The sequence below is a fragment of the Labeo rohita genome, chromosome 9, assembly GCF_022985175.1.
Source record: "Labeo rohita strain BAU-BD-2019 chromosome 9, IGBB_LRoh.1.0, whole genome shotgun sequence".
NCBI lineage: Eukaryota > Metazoa > Chordata > Actinopteri > Cypriniformes > Cyprinidae > Labeo > Labeo rohita.
The window spans coordinates 29,649,143-29,669,204 of NC_066877.1; the positions used below are offsets into that span (position 1 = coordinate 29,649,143).

The 20,062-nt window shown below is 34.6% G+C and overlaps 2 protein-coding genes across 7 annotated transcripts in view; both read left to right on the forward strand.

Moving 5' to 3' along the window:
• The window catches only part of itprid2 (ITPR interacting domain containing 2), a 59,564-nt gene extending 56,117 nt beyond the window's left edge, over nucleotides 1-3,447 (forward strand). For all 4 annotated transcript variants that reach the window (XM_051118779.1, XM_051118778.1, XM_051118780.1 and 1 more), the window contains one exon: nucleotides 2,545-3,447. Coding sequence is in view for 3 of the 4 variants with exons in the window: in XM_051118778.1 (XP_050974735.1) it covers nucleotides 2,545-2,551 (7 nt within the window). In the remaining variant the exon portion in view is untranslated. The remainder of the gene's footprint in view (nucleotides 1-2,544) is intronic.
• A 7,562-nt stretch (nucleotides 3,448-11,009) lies between these two features.
• The window catches only part of ppp1r1c (protein phosphatase 1, regulatory (inhibitor) subunit 1C), a 33,405-nt gene continuing 24,352 nt past the window's right edge, over nucleotides 11,010-20,062 (forward strand). The window contains exons 1-3 of one of the 3 annotated variants that reach the window (XM_051120138.1): nucleotides 11,010-11,159; nucleotides 11,270-11,447; nucleotides 15,431-15,491. In XM_051120138.1, the coding sequence (XP_050976095.1) occupies nucleotides 11,367-11,447; nucleotides 15,431-15,491 (142 nt within the window). In that variant the 5' untranslated portion in view covers nucleotides 11,010-11,159; nucleotides 11,270-11,366. Of the gene's footprint in view, nucleotides 11,160-11,264; nucleotides 11,448-15,430; nucleotides 15,492-20,062 lie in introns of all 3 variants that reach the window. The other 2 variants (XM_051120140.1, XM_051120139.1) reach the window with 2 other exon arrangements.

Here is a 20,062-nt window from a genome sequence, read left to right on the forward strand (position 1 = left end):
TGTTTGAAAGAAGTCTCTTATGCTCACCAAAGCTGCATTATTTTGAGTAAAAAACAGTAAAAACAGTAATAATGTGACATAGTTTTCTATTTTAATATACTTTAATATGTAATTAAGTTGGCTTAAGAAAGACTATTAAAAATTCCATAGACTTACAAACGGAATGTTTAAATGAGCCAAGACTATACAAACTCCAACAAATCAAGCTCCCCTTCTGTGTACTATATCTATCTATCTATCTATCTATCTATCTATCTATCTATCTATCTGTCTATCCCACTAGCCAAGCCTAGCAACTAGAATCATGCTAGTAGCTTGATAATCATGCTAACAACATGATAATCATGCAAGCAACATGCTAGTAACTTGATAATCATGCTAGTAATTTGCTGATCATGCTAGAAACATGCTAGCAACATACTAGTAACTTGCTAATCATGGTAGAAACATGCTAGTAACATGTTAGTGACTTGCTAATAATGTTAAAAATGCTAACAACATGCTAGTAACTTGCTACCCTGGTGAAAAAACCAGCATATGCTGGTAGCTGTGTTTTGATGCTGGTTTAAGCTGGTCCTTAGCTGGTTTATGCTGGTCATGTTGCTGGTCAAGGACCAGCTTAAACCAGCATCAAAACACAGCTACCAGCATATGCTGGTTTTTTCACCAGGGTAATCATGCTAGAAACATGTTAATCATGTTAAAATATGTTAACAACATGCTAGCGACATGCTAATCATACTAGAAACAGGCTACCAACATGTTAGTTATCTGTCTGCCTGTTTGTCTATCCATCTATCTATCTGTCTGTCTGTCTATCTGTCTGTCTGTCTAGCCAACTAGAATCATGCTAGTAGCTTGCTAATCATGTTAGAAACATGCTAACATAATAATGCTAATAACATGCTAACAATGTGTTAATCATGCAAGCAACATGCTAGTAACTTGCTAATCATGTTAACAGCATGATAATGATCTCAGCAACATGTTTGTAACTTGATAATCATGCTAGTAATTTAATCATGCTAGAAACATGTTAACAACATGCTAATCATGTAAAAAACATGCTAACAACATGTTAATCATGCTAGAAACATGTTAGCAACATACTAGTAATTTGCTAATCATGTTAGAAACATGCTAGCAACATGCTAGTAACTTGTTAATGTTTAAAACATGCAAACAACATGTTAGTAACTTGCTAATAATGATAGAAACATGTTAATCATGTAAAACATGTTAACAAAATGCTAGTGACATGCTAATTATGCTAGAAAGATGCTAACAACATGTTAGTTATCTGTCTGTCTGTCTGTCTGTCTGTCTATCTATCTATGTATCTAGCTAAGCCTAGCAACTAGAATCATGCTAGTAGCTTGCCAATCATGTTAGAAACATGCTAGTAACATAATCATGCAAGCAACATGCTAGTAACTTGCTAATCGTGCTAACAACATGGTAATCATCCTAGCAACATGTTAGTAACTTGATAATCATGCTAGTAATTTGTTAATCATGCTATAAACATGCAAATATGCTAATCATACTAGAAACATGCTAGCAACATACTAGTAACTTGCTAATCATAATAGAAACATGCTAGCAGAAACATGTTAATCATGTTAAAGGAACGCTCCACTTTTTTTGGAAATAGGCTCCCTTAGAGTTAAACAGTTGTTTTACCATTTTCAAATCCATTCAGCTGATCTCCGTGTCTGGCGGTGGCACTTTTAGCATAGCTTAGTATAGATCATTGAATCCGATTAGACCATTAGCATCTCGCTCAAAAATTACCACAGAGTTTCGATATTTTTTCTATTTAAAACTTGACTCTTGTGTAGCTACACTGTGTACAAAGACGGACAAAAAATTTAAAAAGTTGTGATTTTCTAGGTCGATATGGCTAGAAACTGTAGTCTCATTCCACCGTAATAATCAAGTAACTTTGCTGCCGTACTAGGGTGCAGCAGGCGCAGTGATATTACGCAGCCATCAACTCTGCCGGCTGCAACTCTGCATCTACACAAACTTAGTGCTGGTGAAGTTGGACAGCCTATTTTCAAAAAAAGTGGAGTGTTCCTTTAAAACATGCTAACAACATGCTAATCATGCTAGAAACATGCTAACGACATGTCTATCTATCTATCTATCTATCTATCTGACAGACTTGCCTTTAAAACATTTAAAGTTTAAGCTTTAAAACTACTTTAAACTACCTATCTAATCTATTTCAGAATGAAAACCATCAAACTTTTTTGGTAGTTTATTCCTGTGATGCAAAGCTGAATTTTTAGCATCATTTCTTCAGTCTTTAGTGTCACACGAACCTTCAGAAATCATTCCAATATGCTGATGTGGTGCAATATTAAAAACTGCTGATTTTTGTGGAAACCTTGATAAATTGATTTAAAATAGTAATCTTACTTTTGACCTACTATTTGCGTGCGCTGTGCAATTTTACACTCACTAGAAGGCAGTAGGCAGGCAGCTCACTAGGTTTTGGAACAGTCTTCTCAATCAATATCACTGTTTTGTTTCCTTCAGGAGGTGAAGAAGAAATAATCCTGTGAAATAGTCACAACGAACACTGGTTAAAGCTTTGCACTGAGAACGGCCCAACACCTCTGTCTGGTTCAGTCTGTGAAGCCCTTTCAGTCTCAACTCGCTTCTGGACTTTAGAGCTGCAGGGAGTCTGCTTATGCGCCTGTGTCCAGATTCCACTTTTTCAGCGGTTGAGATCTTCCACTGCCCGAATCCGGAAAGGGCACTCGGCTTATCGTGGTATCCGTCTGGTACATATTACTGCAATGTAATGAATCTTTTGGGATGTATTTAAGTATGTGATGCAGGTCTTGCTGGATGTTTGCAGCGGTTGAAAAGACTTGTGGGAGACTAAAGGTTTCTGTGTGAGTGTGTCTTTGTCTGTCTAGGACAAAAATGTCTACTGTAATCAGACTTGTTTTCTAATTCAGCCTCTGTGAGGAACTAACTGTGCAATACATTTCACTTTTTTCTCTCAAACTTGAACTGACCAATCACAACTACTGTTCTACTCAAGATGCACACCGCTGTCTTTATTTCCTGTTGATAGTCTATCACATATTGTATGTATAGACACTTAAGACACTTCAAAGCACATTCATAAACACATTGTCCTGTGAGAAGAAAAAGCACTAAAATCTCTTTTTATATATGCACACACATTAGCACGCCCGTAAAATATATTTTTATTCTTGCAAACAGCAGTGAATAGTCAAATCTTCTGATGAGGATTTAAAGTGTTCAACTTAATTTTCCTCAGTGTGAATGAGTTTTTTTTGTCTAAGCTGTAATGAATTGTAATACTAATTGATTTACGCGACAAAGGGGACATGTTCCCTTTCCGCTTGGGATGCATGAGGGATAATCTTTAATGCAAATCATTAATAAAGATTTATTTATTTTGTACATACACTTGCCGAGTCATAATTTTGTTTGAGTTCCTGGAGATGGTGGATAGTGTTTGCATTATGGTTTACAATCTTTATACTCTACAAACATACTGAATATTACAGGTAACCGCAGAATTTACTCTGTTTGTTGGAACAGATATGAAGAAATGTATCATTACGTCACTTGCTCACCAATGGATCCTCTGCAGTAAATGGGTGCAAATAGCTGACAAAAAAACATCACAATAATCCACAAGTAATCCACATGGATCCAGTCCATCAATTAACATATTGTGATGTGAAAAGCTGCATGTTTGTGAAAAATAAATCCATTATTAAGGCATTTTAATGAGTCTTTAATCTATAATGTCTACCATAATGAAAACCATCTACTTTTGTCCTCTCACACCAAGATCCACTGACAAGTGGATTGTTTTAGTCTGATTTCACTTGTTAATGGTGCTTAATATGTGCATATGTCTCTCCTGATTCAGGTGAGACTACATTTTCACTGGAGAAAGCAATATTATAAATAGAGGACTCCTAAAAATGTCTTAACAATGGATTTGTTTCTTACAAACACAGCATTTCAGTTCACAATATGTTAATTGATGGACTGGAGTGATGTGGATTATTTATTTTTATCAGATGTTTGGACTCTCACTTTGACGGCACCCATTCACTGCAGAGAATCCACTGGTGAACAAGTGATGTAATGCTAAATTTCTCCATTTAGGTGACAAAACAAACTCTCAAACTTTTAACGATATGTGAAAGGATACTGGAAAGGGAATAAACTTACTGTAGCCTGGATGATTTAGACACTTTTACAGCTCTAATAACACTCGTTTATACAAAATGGTTCATATAAGTGCTTCAATAAAAATATGAGCTGCACATTTGTGCTCTGCAACCCTCTGGTATGCCTGGCCCCATAAATGTCTGAAGGGTGGATTTACAAGCCCTACTTTTTATTATTATTATTATTATTGTTGTTGTGTGTTCCTTTTTGGTTTATTAATGAGTTTGAAATTAAATGTATTAATGATTGTTGTTATTGTGCTATCAACAGTTCATCAGTCTTCTTAATCAAGTGCATTTATTCACAGCATGTGTTTAATCTTTTATTAGTTTTACAAGCTGTGTGTATATTTGGGATCTGAGAGGTGACTCAAGATCTTGCCCAGTCCAGGAATCCATTTACAGTGTTTGATCAGGTAACATGGCTTCCAGAAAGTAAACATGCACTTGCGATGAACTTTGTAGATCTTTTGAAAATTAAGAATTATATTTACAGAGATATATTTCTTTTGTTTAATTACATTCTTATTCTGATCCTGAGTTCATCTGATGCTGATCCAGGAAAATATTAACCATGATATAATCTGGCAATAAAACATTCCATAAAGCGCAAGACTGTTCAGAACTTTGGGGTCGGTAAGATTCGTAAGAAATGTTTTTAAAAGAAGGAACACATGCTCACCAAGGCTGCAAAAATACAGTAATATTGTGAAATATTATTACAATTTAAAATAATTGTTTTCTATATTAATATATTTTAAAATGCAGTTTATTCCTGTGATGCAAAGCTGAATTAATGTTGAAAACAGGTGCTGCTTAATATTTTTGTAAAAGCTATGATACATTTTTCAGGATTCTGTGATCAATAGAAAGTTCAAAAGAACAGCATTTATATGAAATATTTCATTTTTACATTATAAATGTCTTTATTGTCAGCTTTGATCAATTTAATGCGGCGCTCATCGGTTACTCAGGCAAAATGTGGATAGAAACTTTTTGATGAAACCATTAAAATGCATTTAATATTCACCTTATTTTTCTAGTAAGATTTGTAAATTTTATGAGTCTGGCTTTATGTTTCATCCATGTCCAGCTATTTTAGGTCTACAAAACAGCTCATCTTACCATGTTATTTTCATGTATTATCTTATTTATGAACACACTGGTTTGTAGTGCAAACAGTTTTACCGTTTAGCTTATTGCATGTTGTTATTCTTTTGGTTATTTTACTATGCGTCATCAGTCGGCCATATTGGCGGCACTGCATGTAAACAATGCCACAGAACCAAATGAAACTCGCATATTTTGCTGATTATTGCTGCTGACAATGGTCAATTATTTTCATGTTTTGGGCTGTACTAATCGGTCAGGACGGGAAAAACATTTGGAGTTCTATAGACTGCCAAAAGGTGTAACAAATAAAAGAGAAAAGTGCAAAAACTGTCTGAGGAACAAAAGACGTTTGTGGTTGGCTAAACTGAACCAGGATTTCCAAGGGCAAGAATCTTGACAACATTCATGTTTGTTCTTGTCATTTCCGGTTAAGTAGTTAATTAATACTGCTCGTACATATCTTTACCACCTATTAATTTTAGTTTGTCAAAATAATGTGCCCTTTCCTGCTTACTAGGGCCCTATGAAATCTGTTTTATTTTTTCCCAAATTCCGTTTTTTCCATTTTAATTTTTCTGGATTCAGTTTTTTCCCGTTTTAATTTTTCTCAACTTCTTTTTAATGGCTAAATTACATTTTATTAATCAAAGAGCATGTCTAATTAATTAAAATCATGAAACTTATACAATTTCACATCAATTTAATAAAGGTTTAACAAAACTGACATGTTTAGAGCCCTATGAAATGTTTTATTTTTTCTCACCATATGTTTTATTGTTACCAAATTCTGTTTTAGCATGTCTAATTATTTGAATGCATACTTAATTTATTCAAATTTATTCTTAAAATAGCCTTATGAAAAGTTTTGTACCCTCAGAAATTCTGTGTTGTGTATTTAAAATGTTCTGGTTATCAAATGAAGGCATAAAACATTCATTTCATTTATCTTTTAATTACTGAAAATTAAGCTTTTTTTTGGCAAACAAAGGGGAATTTACTATTAAAATTAAAACATGGAAGAAATGTTGTGATTATACCTTAAAAAATAATGTTTTTTCATTTTAGTAGTAGTAGTAATAAATATCTGGCACAATATCTTCAAGTTAAACAAATGCTCATGAAGTGACTCTCAGCAGATATTGTTCATGTAATTATGTCTTCATTTATTGAGACGACAGATAAACAAAACCGTTTATCTGCTCCGTTCATTAAAACAGAGACACGCAGAACATGCAGGATTCACATTTAAATGGTATTTTTTGCAGCGTAATATTTACAGATACTAGTCCATATTGCGGTTTGATTTAAGTATAATGACCTATTTTTATTTAATTCATTCGAACTTCATTCGAACTGACAAATTCTGTGATATTCCATGTTATTCAGTAAATTCCGTTTTTACGACTGGATTCCGCGATTCCGTCCGCGTTTTCCGCATGGCGGAAATCATAGGGCCCTAGCTTACTAAGACCTTCTCTATATGATTTAGTAGCTCCCACATGTTTTTTCTGTGATTTAGACAGCATAAATTAGCAGAACAACGTATTTAGTAGTACATTACCCATGCAATCCATGCTAATGTCTACATCCGAGTATTGCAAATATGGTTGCACATCAGGGTAACTGACCAAATCGTGACACAAGTGCAAACCCTCTAGCGGCTAATGAACCGGAAAGTCTTGCGCATAGGCTTATTTCCACGTTGAAGAATAAGGTGGAAAAAACCTGTAAGGGTTCCAAATATTAAGTACCCAATAGAACCTTCCTGTATTTCAATCATGCTTGATTTGATAAAGGCTTTCTCAGTAACTCTGCTCTTTTAGCCCTGATCGTGTTTGTCCTTTGCACTTACCATTTTTAATGCAGGCAACAATGTTAATGGCAGACTCCCACTGCTGTGTTTAGCCAAGTATGACGATGAAAATACCTGTGGGTCAGAAAAATTATTTTGATCCATAACTCAATCCAGCACACTGTTACCATGGCAACATGTCTCTGAGATAGAAGGTTGGCGGGAGAGTGAGTTTGATATTGTGGGCACGCTTGAATGGATACAGAGGGCGGCCATTAACATAAAAAGCTACATTAGACCTGGGGGATATACCGATATATATAACAGAAATGGGTTGAATAACTTGACGATCGTGTGGGATTTTTATTTTAAACTGTTAGAGCAGCTCGGCTATGTCCAGGACAGCAGCATAAAGGTGTTTTGTGTTCCTCTACAGAGGAGACAGACTGAGTAGTCAGGGAAAATTAACTTTATTACAGGCACTATTGGATTGCACTCTCCGTCACGTCTAAGGAGGGTGCTGGATATGTTTCCCCACCGCTCAATTTTACTTTTCTTCATCTCCCAGCTTCTTGCTTTAGGCAAACACCCATGAGCACAAGGACGCGGTTGTACTTTTGTCCTTGTGTGTTCTTGAACACACATTTGACAGGACATCATGGTTAGCCTCATGACATCACCTTGCTTTTTTATCAAACCTCAGTGCATAATGATTTTGACAGCTTGTGTGACACAGCCCTCTACCGTTTAATTGCGCCTGCCATAAAATAAAAGCATATCTGTTAAAACTTGCGCAACGGTCTGTCAGACGCACTGGGACGTAGGTAATAAACAGCGCCTGGTTTGTGCTTTCTCCGCCCTGTGACGTTCATTAAGCTCCAGTAATTTCCTGTCTGATATAACCTGCTCCTGATGATTAGGGTCATAAGGTCAAGCTAAAACCTGTAAATGGGAGGCAGTCATGACGGGGTGTAAACATGAGTGAGGTAAGGTGGTTTGGTACTGTTTGTTCCAGAGGTGAACGGGGTGAAATGATGTGAGTTTGTTTCTTCAGGATTCTTACAGTCCTTCTTTTTTTTCCAGACTAACCTCAGGTGACACCAGATGACTCCTGAATATAATATACTATTTGTTGAATCTAGTTTAACAAGCGGAAACAGACAACATCTTGTTGTGGAACTATTTTGTTTAGTTACGTCTCTGCCGTTTTTATTTAAGTATGAAAGTAGAATGCCAATTAAAAATAAATAAAAATAAATAATGAATAATATAATTATTTTTATTTGTCAGTTTGACAGTTTATACATTGCTTTTTTTTATTAATGAATTGCTAATAAATTAGCAATTTATTAATAAAAAAGCAATGTATAAACTGTCAAACTGACAAATAAAAATAATTAAATTATTCATTATTTATTTGTTATTTTTATATCATAGTATTTGTTATGCTATGATTCAGGATTTTGGAGTTGGGTAGAGTTTTTAATATTTTAGAGAAAAGTCTCTTATACTCATCAAGCTTGCATTTATTTGATCAGTAATACAGTAAAAAACATAATATTGTGAAATGTTGTTTACAATTTAAAACTGCTTTCTGATATATTTTAAAATGTAATTTATTCCTGCGATGCCAAAGGCAAATTTATTCATTTATTTATTTTTCATTCATTCTTATTTATTAGTTTTGTTTTGTTTTTTTAATAGAAATCTTCTGTAACATTATACATATTTTATGGTTACTTTTGACCAATTGAATGCATCCTTGCAGAATTTTTACTGGAACCAAACTTTGGAATGGCATTGTATAAACTTTATTTAATTATTAATATTTAAAAATTGTAGTTAAATTTAATAATGAAATAATACACTGATAATTATGTTTAAATGCTACATTTAAATTGATTTTAAATTATATATTTTTCTGCATACTGGAGCTTACAATATGTGTAGGAACATTTACCCAACTGTTTATCATTTATTTGTTCTATTTTGCAGAAATCTCCATTTCCCCCCTTCAGGTTGCGTTTTAGACAGGCCGCAGACTAATGACCTATTTCAAAGCAGGCAGGTGGATCAATAGCAGTTATCTCATTGGCAGATGTCCAGTGACCCGAGCAAACAGCATAGGTGGCGTCTGTCCTGGGTTACGGTTAGGATCAATACATGGTCACACTTTGAACTATTACACCAAATATTATGCCGAATTTATTTTCGTAATCCACAAAACAATGTCATTGCTTCTTCTTTTCAAAGAATTTGAGATAGTTTAGATGGAGATAATATGTTTGTATTTTACAGGACTGTGTTATTTTAGTATTATTATTTATAGTATTTTGAATATTTTAAATAATTTGAGTTAGCTCTTATTTGAATCTTTTCAGTTTCCATTTTTATTTTAGCTTTTGCTATGTACTTTTATTATTTTAATTAGATTTTTAAAAACTATATTTCTATCTATCTTTAATTTCTTTTTTAAGTTTTTCAGTCTCAAACTTAAGTTACCAAACTTATTTTATTAATCAAATTTTTTATTTATAAGTTAACTTATTCTATTTTGAGTTTGTTGCAAAGGCAACATATCTGTTTGTTTTCTATTTTTTAAAGTATTCTTTGAAGTTTTTCCGTCTAATATTTGTTTTATGTTAGCTTTATTTCAATTAAAAAAACTGTTTAGTTTTATTTAACAGTTACAAGGCTATGGAAAGCCTGCAAATATCAGGGTATTTTAAAATTATAATTTTCATGCCTGGAAAGTGCATGTAATATACGACCCTGAACCACAAAACCTGTCATAAGTTATACTGGTATATTTGTAGCAGTAGCCAACAATACATTGTATAGGTCAAAATTAGATTTTCCTTTACCGTAAATATATCAAAACTTAATTTTTGATTAGTAGTATTAGTAGGCAATTTTCTCAATATTTAGATTTTTTTGCACCCTCAGATTCAAGATTTTAAAATAGTTGTATCTCTGTCAAATACACTCGTATCCTAACAAACCATACATGTGTAAAGCTTATTTATTCTTGTTTAATCAGATGGTAATTATAAATCTCAATTTAAAAAAGAAATGGACTCTTATGACAGGTTTTGTGGTTTTATTCAACTTTTTATATTTTGAGGTGTCATTCATTTTTGAGGTCGAACAAACATTACAGAACAAGATGTCCACTGAAGTTTAATACACCTTTTATAGAAATATAAAATATTTTTGTTATTTTGTATATTTATATATATATTTTAGAATACATTATATATCTCATATAAATATATTTTTTTAAGTCAAATATATTTTTTTAATTAAGTTTTATGTATGCATATAACTTTTGTTTATATACCAAACTCTATAGCAATAGCAGTAGTGATGCTTGCCTTAGAAAGTGCATCTAAATATAAAATATATATCAGCTAAAATTGCTCTTTGTGAGTGCAGTTTTTATTTACTGAATTTTGTCAGCACATATGCCAGTGTAATGGAAATCCATTGAATCGAAAGTATTGGACTCCTCATTTAATATTTTACATATTCCTACACAAAAACATCTTTTGTCTTAAACCCTTGATTCATTCTACATCCGCTCTGGCTAAAAATAAAACGGCTGTTTTAGCAGGACAGTGAATCATTCCCAGCTCACAAGAATCCCTGAATAATTAAAAATCCATAAATGAAGTGCCAGTGTGATGGAGCTTGTTATACATTATAAAGAACATTCTCTTGTCTCGCAGTTTACCCGTGTCCGTGAAGAGAAATCCGGCCATGTGATGCGAAAACTGCAGACAGCATCCTGAATCAGGATCATAAATAATGTAGGAGCATCAGCAGGTCCCGGTGGGGGCTTATATTGCATTGCTCTGAGTCTTGCTAATGATAGTGAGAGAAAAAAAGAGAGAGAGAGTGAGAGAGAGAGCAAAGCAGAGAGAGATCAGAGCGTGTCCCGGAGAAGTCGGAAAACTCGCACTGAGAAGACCTGCAGCCATCTCTGCTTCTGGGAGGTTTATGGGACACGGGACCACAGTGAAGTGAGTGGGACAACACGGATGTGGGAAGGACAGACTGACTATTTGTTCTGCTGTTTGTCTGTGTGCCTCATTCTCTCTCTCTCTTTCTCTCTCTCTCTCGTGGAGTAAAGGAAGGCGGGCCGTACAGGAGGGAGAGGAAATCACAGGGGCTGATAAGTAGGGTCCAGTTTGTCTCCATCTCTCTCTCCGTCAGCTCTCTCGTTCAGCATGGAGCCCAACAGCCCTAAGAAAATTCAGTTTGCCGTTCCACTCTTCCAAAGCCAGTTGGATCCCCAGGCAGCCGAGCACGTAAGTAGAAGAGGCTCTTTTATTGCATTGTGCCTAATGGAGACTGGCCTGGATTGCTTTTGGACTCCCTTGAGACTGTCTTGAAGCATCAGATCTGTGCAGATTGCTGCCAAAATCAGTTTTATGACATGATGTCATACATAGAGAGATTGTAGTGCTTGGAAAATATGTAATTTTTTAATGCACACCACAGTAATGGCTGGAACAAATAGTGTTTTGCATGCACTTGTGTGAGAAGGGGGATAAAACATTTGCGATTTGCTTTCAAATTTCAGTACAAAATAGTTTTTGTCGACTATTTTGATAGCGGGTTCGAATTGATGGCAATTTTTTCTTCTAAAATTGTTGTTTGTGGTAGATTCTTATTGTGTTCCCGCTATAGTAGAGCTGTTCATTGATGGATCCGGATCCAGCGGTGAGGCTTCATGCCCGACAGTAAAAGTGTTTGATGTTGGTGCTGTTGCTGACAGTGTCATAACAGAAAAGAGCGAGGCTGATTTTATGATGATGCCAGCTTGTCCAATCAGTGGCAGTCTCTCTTGTGCTGAGTAAGTTCTCCATCAGTAAAGGCAGTGTTCGCTCTTGTTTCTTGGAGGCTTTTTAAAAAATAAATAAATAAATGGCAAACAACCTGGTCTGATGCAGGTTCAGGGCTCAGTGATTTTATGTGCTGGCACAATCAGGCAGTAGTTCAGATTTTCACTGACCCTGCAGCTAAAGCCGTGAGTGTAATATACCATTAGGGAGAAGTACTTTTAGTCAGTTATCATTTGCTTTTCGAGGAGCCTATGACTCGCCAGAATTAAAAGATATGAAAAATCGTTTTAGTTTCTAAAAATTGGATTTTAGTGTTAAGTGTTGTATATATATATATATAGATTTATTTTTATTTTCTTTACATCAACCTGCCATCAGACTACAGCTGAAAAGTAAAAACCTTGGCTAAATCTGGCACATTTTACGTAGATTTTATGTATTATAATTTCTTAATGTATTATATAATAATTTTATGTATTGATGTGAGTAATTTGTTGCAAATTGAAATATATATATATATATATATATATATATATGTGATTCTGGACTACAAAACCAGTCTTAAGGTATATTTGTAGCAATAGCCAACAATACATTGTATGGGTCAAAATTATCAAAACATATTTTTTGATTAGTGATATGCATTGCTGAAAACCTAATTTGGACAACTTTAAAGATGAATTTCTCAATATTTAGATTTTTTTGCACCCTTAGATTCTAGATTTTCAAATAGTATCTCGGACAAATATTGTCCTATCCTAACAAGCCATACATCAATGGAAAGCTTATTTATTCAGCTTTCAGATTGAAAAAATGACCATTACGACTAGTTTTGTGGTCCAGGTCCACATGAGTTAATGTGGTACAATATGTTGATTTGTTTTCAAGCTATTCTAGCTGATCCAGAATGCTTTAATTAAGATCCAAGGGCTTTTTTTTGTCTTGTTAGGTAGTGGTTTTCGCCTAGCTTTCGCCATATTTATTAACATCGAATTAACTTGAGGTTGTGTAACTAGTGAGTTGGCTGGGGCGCAATAACAGATGTACGTGATCAACAAAACCTCATGTAGTGAGAACACAGTACTGGCTCAATAGGTCAAGTGATTGCTCCTGAATCTCTCTCACACACTGGGCCATTCTTGTAGGTTAATCTCTTATCTCTTATAAAATTGACTCTGATGTTCAGGTATACTTCAAACCACATGGAGGTGGATGACATTGTTGAGTGTGAGCTCATGCTGTTTCACATGTGTTGAGACAGCATGTTGTGAGGCTAAAAGTGATCTAAACCCAGCAGCCTTCTTCAGGGAATTGATTGTATTGACCTCAGTGAATCACCCAACAAATGCTGGTGTCTGGACACATGGGGTAAATCAGTCAGCATGAACATTTTACACCCATGTTCCATCTGTTACTGTCAGTTAGGGTACTACTGAGCGATATACCGGTAAACCGGTTTGAATTACATACACGGCACAAGTGGCTATAAGCAATTTAGACCGCATTGTGAATTGAGAGGAGGGCCCTGTTGAAGGAGAAGTCCACTTTCAGAACAACAATTCACAAATAATTTACTTACCCCCTTGTCATCCAAGATGTTCATGTCTTTCTGTCTTCAGTCGTAAAGAAATTATGGTTTTTGAGGAAAACATTTCAGGATTTTTCTTCATATAATGGACTTGATTGGTGCCCCAATTTTGAACTTCCAAAATGTAGTTTAAATGCAGCTTCAAAGGGCTCTAAATGATCCCAGCCGAGGAAGAAGGGTCTTATCTAGCGAAACGATCGGTCATTTTTTTTTTCGGAGAATAAAAATTTGTCGACTTTTTAAGTATACCATGTGTGAAATATTGGAAGAAATTGTAAATACTGAATTGGGGTGAGGGTTTATATAAATGTATCTCTTTTCAGAAAAGTTTAAATGGTATTTTCTTTTCATCTTACCTCTGTATAATGCTTATTAATGTAGTATTTAAAAACACAGTGCTGCTTTGTTTACAGCCGTAACAAAGGAAACACTGTATTGTTGTTGTTCCATAAGCGCCACCTGCTGTCAGAGAGCGAATCTGCATTCTCATTCAGCCCGTCTGCTGTTTCTATTTAGTTAAGATGTTATATGTAGATGTGCATATGTCATATGTAGCACAAATTCACAAAGCCAAGGCTTTTTAAATTAAAAACGATCCTTGTCTACACTGGTGTTTTCACTGCATTTCAGAAACGATTTCCGTCTACACTACACATCCAAAAAAGCACGTCACATGACCACTGAGGCTGTATACAGTAGGCTTTCGAAAAATCCCTGCAGACCCCATTTTAGTTTGAAAACCCTAATAAAATTGACTCTTACTCCTTGGGGTTTCTTTTTTTTTTTACTTTGGAATTTACGGTTATTTTTTTAAAATGAGCATCTGAAATGAGATGCAACATTTACGAAAGTCTCCGTTTTTGAAGGTCAAAAACGCCGGAGTAGTGTGATTGACAGGCGTAACTGTAGCAAAACGTATGTGTTTTAAAATGAAAACGCACTAGTGTAAACATAGCCAAATTTACATCAAAAACTGCTCATGGTGTATGTAGCATGTTTGTTTGGATCGTAGTTTCATGCATTCTGATTCATATAAAAGCACAGCCAGGCTAAAAATCATGATAAATGGTTAAACGGTAATATAAACAACCCGGGCTCATGAAAATACATGCCTCCTATATACATTTCTGCATGTCTACACCAAACCCAACCCTAAACCTACCCGATAGTATTAACAAATGCAAAAGTAATATAAAAATGCATTTGCTGATGCAGCCGTGCTGTTTTAACTTCCTTATGCGGATCACTCAAGTGAAAACATATCGTGTGAGCTACTGAGCAAACCTACTGAATTAGAAAACTCATGACTATAAAGCTGCTGATTGTTAAAATTGTTTTAAAGACATTACATAATATTTTGCAAGTAATTGTGTGAAAATTAGGCTTCATTAATCAAAACTCTGTTCCTGTAAATCATACCATATGTGGAATAAAAGTTGTTGGAGTTTTACTACCTCAAATATTCATTTCAGCTGGAAACTACTTTGATTTGCACATACAGCTATGTTTTTTCAGTTTTGCAGAAATGTATATAGAGGCATGTATTTCCATTGAGCCTATGTTGTATATAAATGCCAAACAAATAAAGTAAAAACATCTTAAAACTAGCTTTTTTTTCCTGGTCTAATAACTGGTTAAACAGGGGTTTTGGGGCATTTTCTTACTCATCAGGCTAGGGAACCAAGCAAACCAGCTTAAGCTTGGTGTTTTTCCAGCAGGACGCTATATTAAATTAAAGCAATAAGCCACTTAAGGATGTGTATCGTAGGGATTTTAACACGGTTAAATGGGTTTCCGCAGTACTTCTGTTAATGGCCGTATAATTATTATACTTTTTTTTTTTTTTTTTTCTCTTCAGATTCGCAAACGCAGACCTACTCCAGCCACATTGGTCATCTACAATGAGCCCAGTGCATCAGGTAAGAGCCTTAAACCATTCAATGAGTTGTATGCATCTTTGTAGTCACTGAAAGGGCTGGTTCAACCTATACAGAGCATTGGGTCATAGCAAACAAGGCGCTATTGAACTACAGCGCTTCTGTGCGTCTAAATTAAGATAAGAATCTACAGCGAATGGTCTGTTCCTCATTAAGCTGGCACTTTAGGGTAAAGTTCTTAGTATTCTCTATACTTTTGCCTCGGTTAACTGGCATCAGCATCCCTAATGCATTAATTCTAGACCTCATGAGTGACGAACAAGAGTTGGTCTATTTGAGCATCATTTGATGGTGTTTTTCAAGGTTCGATTGCTGTAAAGGTTCAGCTGTGGAGTATTTCTTTTGAATTTTCCGCTATTGTTAACATAAAGCCGTGGGCGTCTGTATTGTTATGAAAATAGGCCCTCTCCAATTCTCATGTACAATCATTATATGATATTGCGGGAGGAAATGTACTCTTCTGGTTTAAAGGACAACTTGATAGGTCTGACGAGGTCATTTCACGTCGAAGCGTCTGTAATCTAGCCTTGGGTCGGAACAGTACAACACGCTGTGAATGTGGCAACGGTCAACAGGCCGCTATCAGCACAAACAACCCACCTATGGCGTCAGCATATGCAGCCGGACAGGCTTTGTGGAGCGTTGCACTGTAGCTCTGTCATCTTTTCAAGCGTTGTCTCTTCTGGGTGAACTTTCAGTTTAACCTCAATGTAGAACGATACGGCTTATCTCTGAGTGGAATTCAGGGTTATTTGGGAATTGGATGGGATGTATTTTGCTGAGATTCAATTATACCTACTGTCTGCAAATGACCCTTTAGAAGGTTAATCCAGAAGCCTGTTCTCACCTCAGAGTAAATAAAAAGGGAATTCTGACTTTACACCCCACAATGTGACTTTATAGCTCTCAATGTGACTTTAAATCTCTCAAAATGGCCATATATCTCACAATGTGACTATATCCCACAACAGTGACTTTATATCACACACTGCGACTATATTTCTCACAGTATGAATTTAAATCTCCAAATGTGATCTTATGTGTTCCAGTGTGACTTTAAATCTCACAGTAGTGACTTTATATCTCACAATGTGACTATATATCTCCAAAAGTGACTATATATCTCACAATTACGACTTTTTGTCTCACAATATGACTATACAGTAGTCAACATTTGAAGTGGATCAAAACCTTTCGTCAGAGTTGTCCAAAACAACCAAAACAATACCCATTCTTGTCTTAGGACAACTTTGATAAACTATTTTGATCCACTTCAAATTTTGACTACTGTATATGTCACAACTATGACTTTATATCTTACAACATGACTATATATCTCTCAAATGTGACTTTATATCTCACAATATCTCACAATATCTCTATATTATCTCACAATTTACTTCTCACAATTATTATCTCACAATTATAACTTTATATCTCACAACATGACTATATATCTCTCAAATGTGACTTTATAGCTCACAATATGACTATATATCTCACAACTATGACCTTCTATCTCAAAATATGACTATATCGCAAATGTGTGACTTTATATCTCACAATATGACTATATATCTCACAATTGTGACTTTGTATCTTACTATATGACTTCATATTTCACAAATGTGACTATATCTCACAATATCACTACATTATCTCACAATTTACTTCATATCTCAAAATATGACTATATATCTCACATTTGTAACTATATCTCAGAATTGTGACTTCATATCTCACTATTTGACTATATATTTCTCAAATGTGACTATATATATCACAATATGACTATACATCTCACAACTATGACTTTATATCTCACTATATTACTATAAATCTCTCAAATGTGACTTTATATATCACAATATAACTATATATCTCTCAGATGTGACTTTATATCACAATGTGACTATATATCTCACAACTGACATTATATCTCACGGGTGATGGGAATAACGGTGTTATAAATAAACGGCGTTACTAACGGCATTATTTTTTCAGTAACGAGTAATCAAACGAATTACTGTGTCCTACGTTACAACGCCGTTACCATTACTGCCAATAAAATACGGCGTTACTATCATTTATTATAATATTATAATTTAATTTTTCAGTTCATCTGAATGCATGCGCAGCTTACCTGTATTTGACGAGCTATAAACTCCAGTGTGAAGGCACACGACTAGCCGTCACTTTGTCTCACACACACCCAAAGAAAGATACAGAGCGACAGAGTCTTATATCATGCAGAATTGACGCGCTACGTGTAAACGATATTCTTTGTTGTATTTTCCTCTCAAAACAACGGAGCTCCTTTGGAATACTTCAGCTTTTAAGAACTGCTGGTTTCTCCGGTAGTAGGCGGAACTAATGTGAAAACAGCAATCTCATTGGCTGGCGCTCACCTATTATCGTCCCTGTTTTGATTACAGCAAATCAGTTAGAGCGAACGCAGACAACGTGATTAATATTCATGAACCCAGCAGCCAATTAAACCTTAGTGTGTTTAATATTGTTATTAATAGTAGAATTCGTGGTAGTAACAAGACGTTCATAGAAACACTAAATTACAAACAATATCACCACCAGTCCTAAGTTCAGTCAACATGACAAACATGCGTTCATACATGGTTATTCTAATTACTAAAGTTCTAATGGCTAAAGTTGAATGCTAATTATAATTATAATATTATATCAGATATTTAATATTAGTCTGGTGAGTAAACTAAAAATGTAATCAATTTCATTAAAATTTCATTCATTTAACATATTTAATATTGGGGTCATCCAAGTTATTTAATATATTTAATTTATTTTATTTTATTTTATTTTTTATTTATTTATTTATTTATTTAAAAAGCAACACAATAGTTACTTTCCCTGGTAATCAGTTACTTTTATAATGATAAAACTCTGTTACTAACTCAGTTACTATTTGTGAGAAATAACTAGTAACTATAACTAATTACTTTTCAAAGTAACATTCCCAAAACTGCCCACAACAACATTAAAATAGTGTAGATTAGTGTACAATGTTTTAGATTTATTTTATAGTTATATTAAATTAGATTTTTTTTTAAGTAACGCAATAGTTACTTTGTCTGGTAATTAGTTACTTTTATAATGATGTAACTCAGTTACTAACTCAGTTACTATTTGTGAGAAGTAACTAGTAACTATAACTAATTACTTTTTTAAAGGTACGTGCCCAACACTGTATCTCACTATATGACTATATATCTCTCAAATGTGACTTTATATCTTACAGCATGACTATATATCTCACAACTGTGACTTCATATATCACAATAACTCTATATATCTCATAGTATGAATTTATATCTCCAAATGTGATCTTATATGTCCCAGTGTGACTTTAAATCTAACAATAGTGACTTTATATCTAACAATGTGATTATGTTTTTCACAATATGACTATATATCTCAGAATGATGACTTTATATCTCACAATATGACTATATCTCTCAAATGTGACTTTATATCTCACAATCGTGACTTCATATTTCACAATATCACTAAATACCTTACAATTGTGACTTTATATCTCATAATGTATTGTGACTATATGTCTCACAATTTTGATTTTATATCCCACAATATCACTATGTCACAGTTGTGACTCTATATCTCACAAATAATGTGACTTTAAAAACCACAACTGCACTTTTTTCCCATACTTTAACTGCAACTTTTTATATCATAATTGCAAATCTCACAGTGTGACATTTATTCTGACGACTTTTGTTATTTTTACTTTTTTAAAAGTTTTACTCTGAGTCAGAGAGACTGGCTTTACATTCAGTACAATACTGTAGTTGTTCCTCAAGACTTGCATGGAACATTTGTGTGTTCTTTACCTAAGGACTTTTGTTTTCAAACCTACATTATGCTGAGGAAGTTCATATGTTTTCCACATGCAGGCAGAATCAATAAAGTTTTCCACTTGAGGGAAATGCCAGCACATTAGCGTCATCATCAGTAAACACGGTAACCTCGACCCTAATCCCACTCAACAGCCCACACGAGAAACCGGTTTTTGGCACAGTAAATGTGGAGAAACCATTCCAGAGTCTAAACAAATGCTGCCTTCAAGTCATGTCAGAACGACATGCTCACGATTTGAGCACACATGAATGCCATCACAATGTTTCTGCTTGGAAATTAAAGAATAAAGGTGGAAGCTAATTGGTATAATTTACTTTGTTAAGATTTTGATGATGACCAGAAATGTGCCAGACAGCACTACTCATTTAGCCACGTTTATGAGGCGCCAGGCTTGTGGGACAAAACTTCCCATAATTCTTTGTGGCAACATGAAAATTATAAAATACACAGATAAAGCATCATTTCCACACCTAATGCGCATCCTTTGATCTTCAGTGTTGCATTAGCACTGTAAACACTTCCTGTGTTTGTCAAGTGAAAAGAGAGCAAGAAATATGAAATTGCTCAACAAGTTCAATTTATTCAGACCAAAAATCTATAACGCATCAAATCATAATTGTGACTTCCAAGCTTGTAAGTTGGAC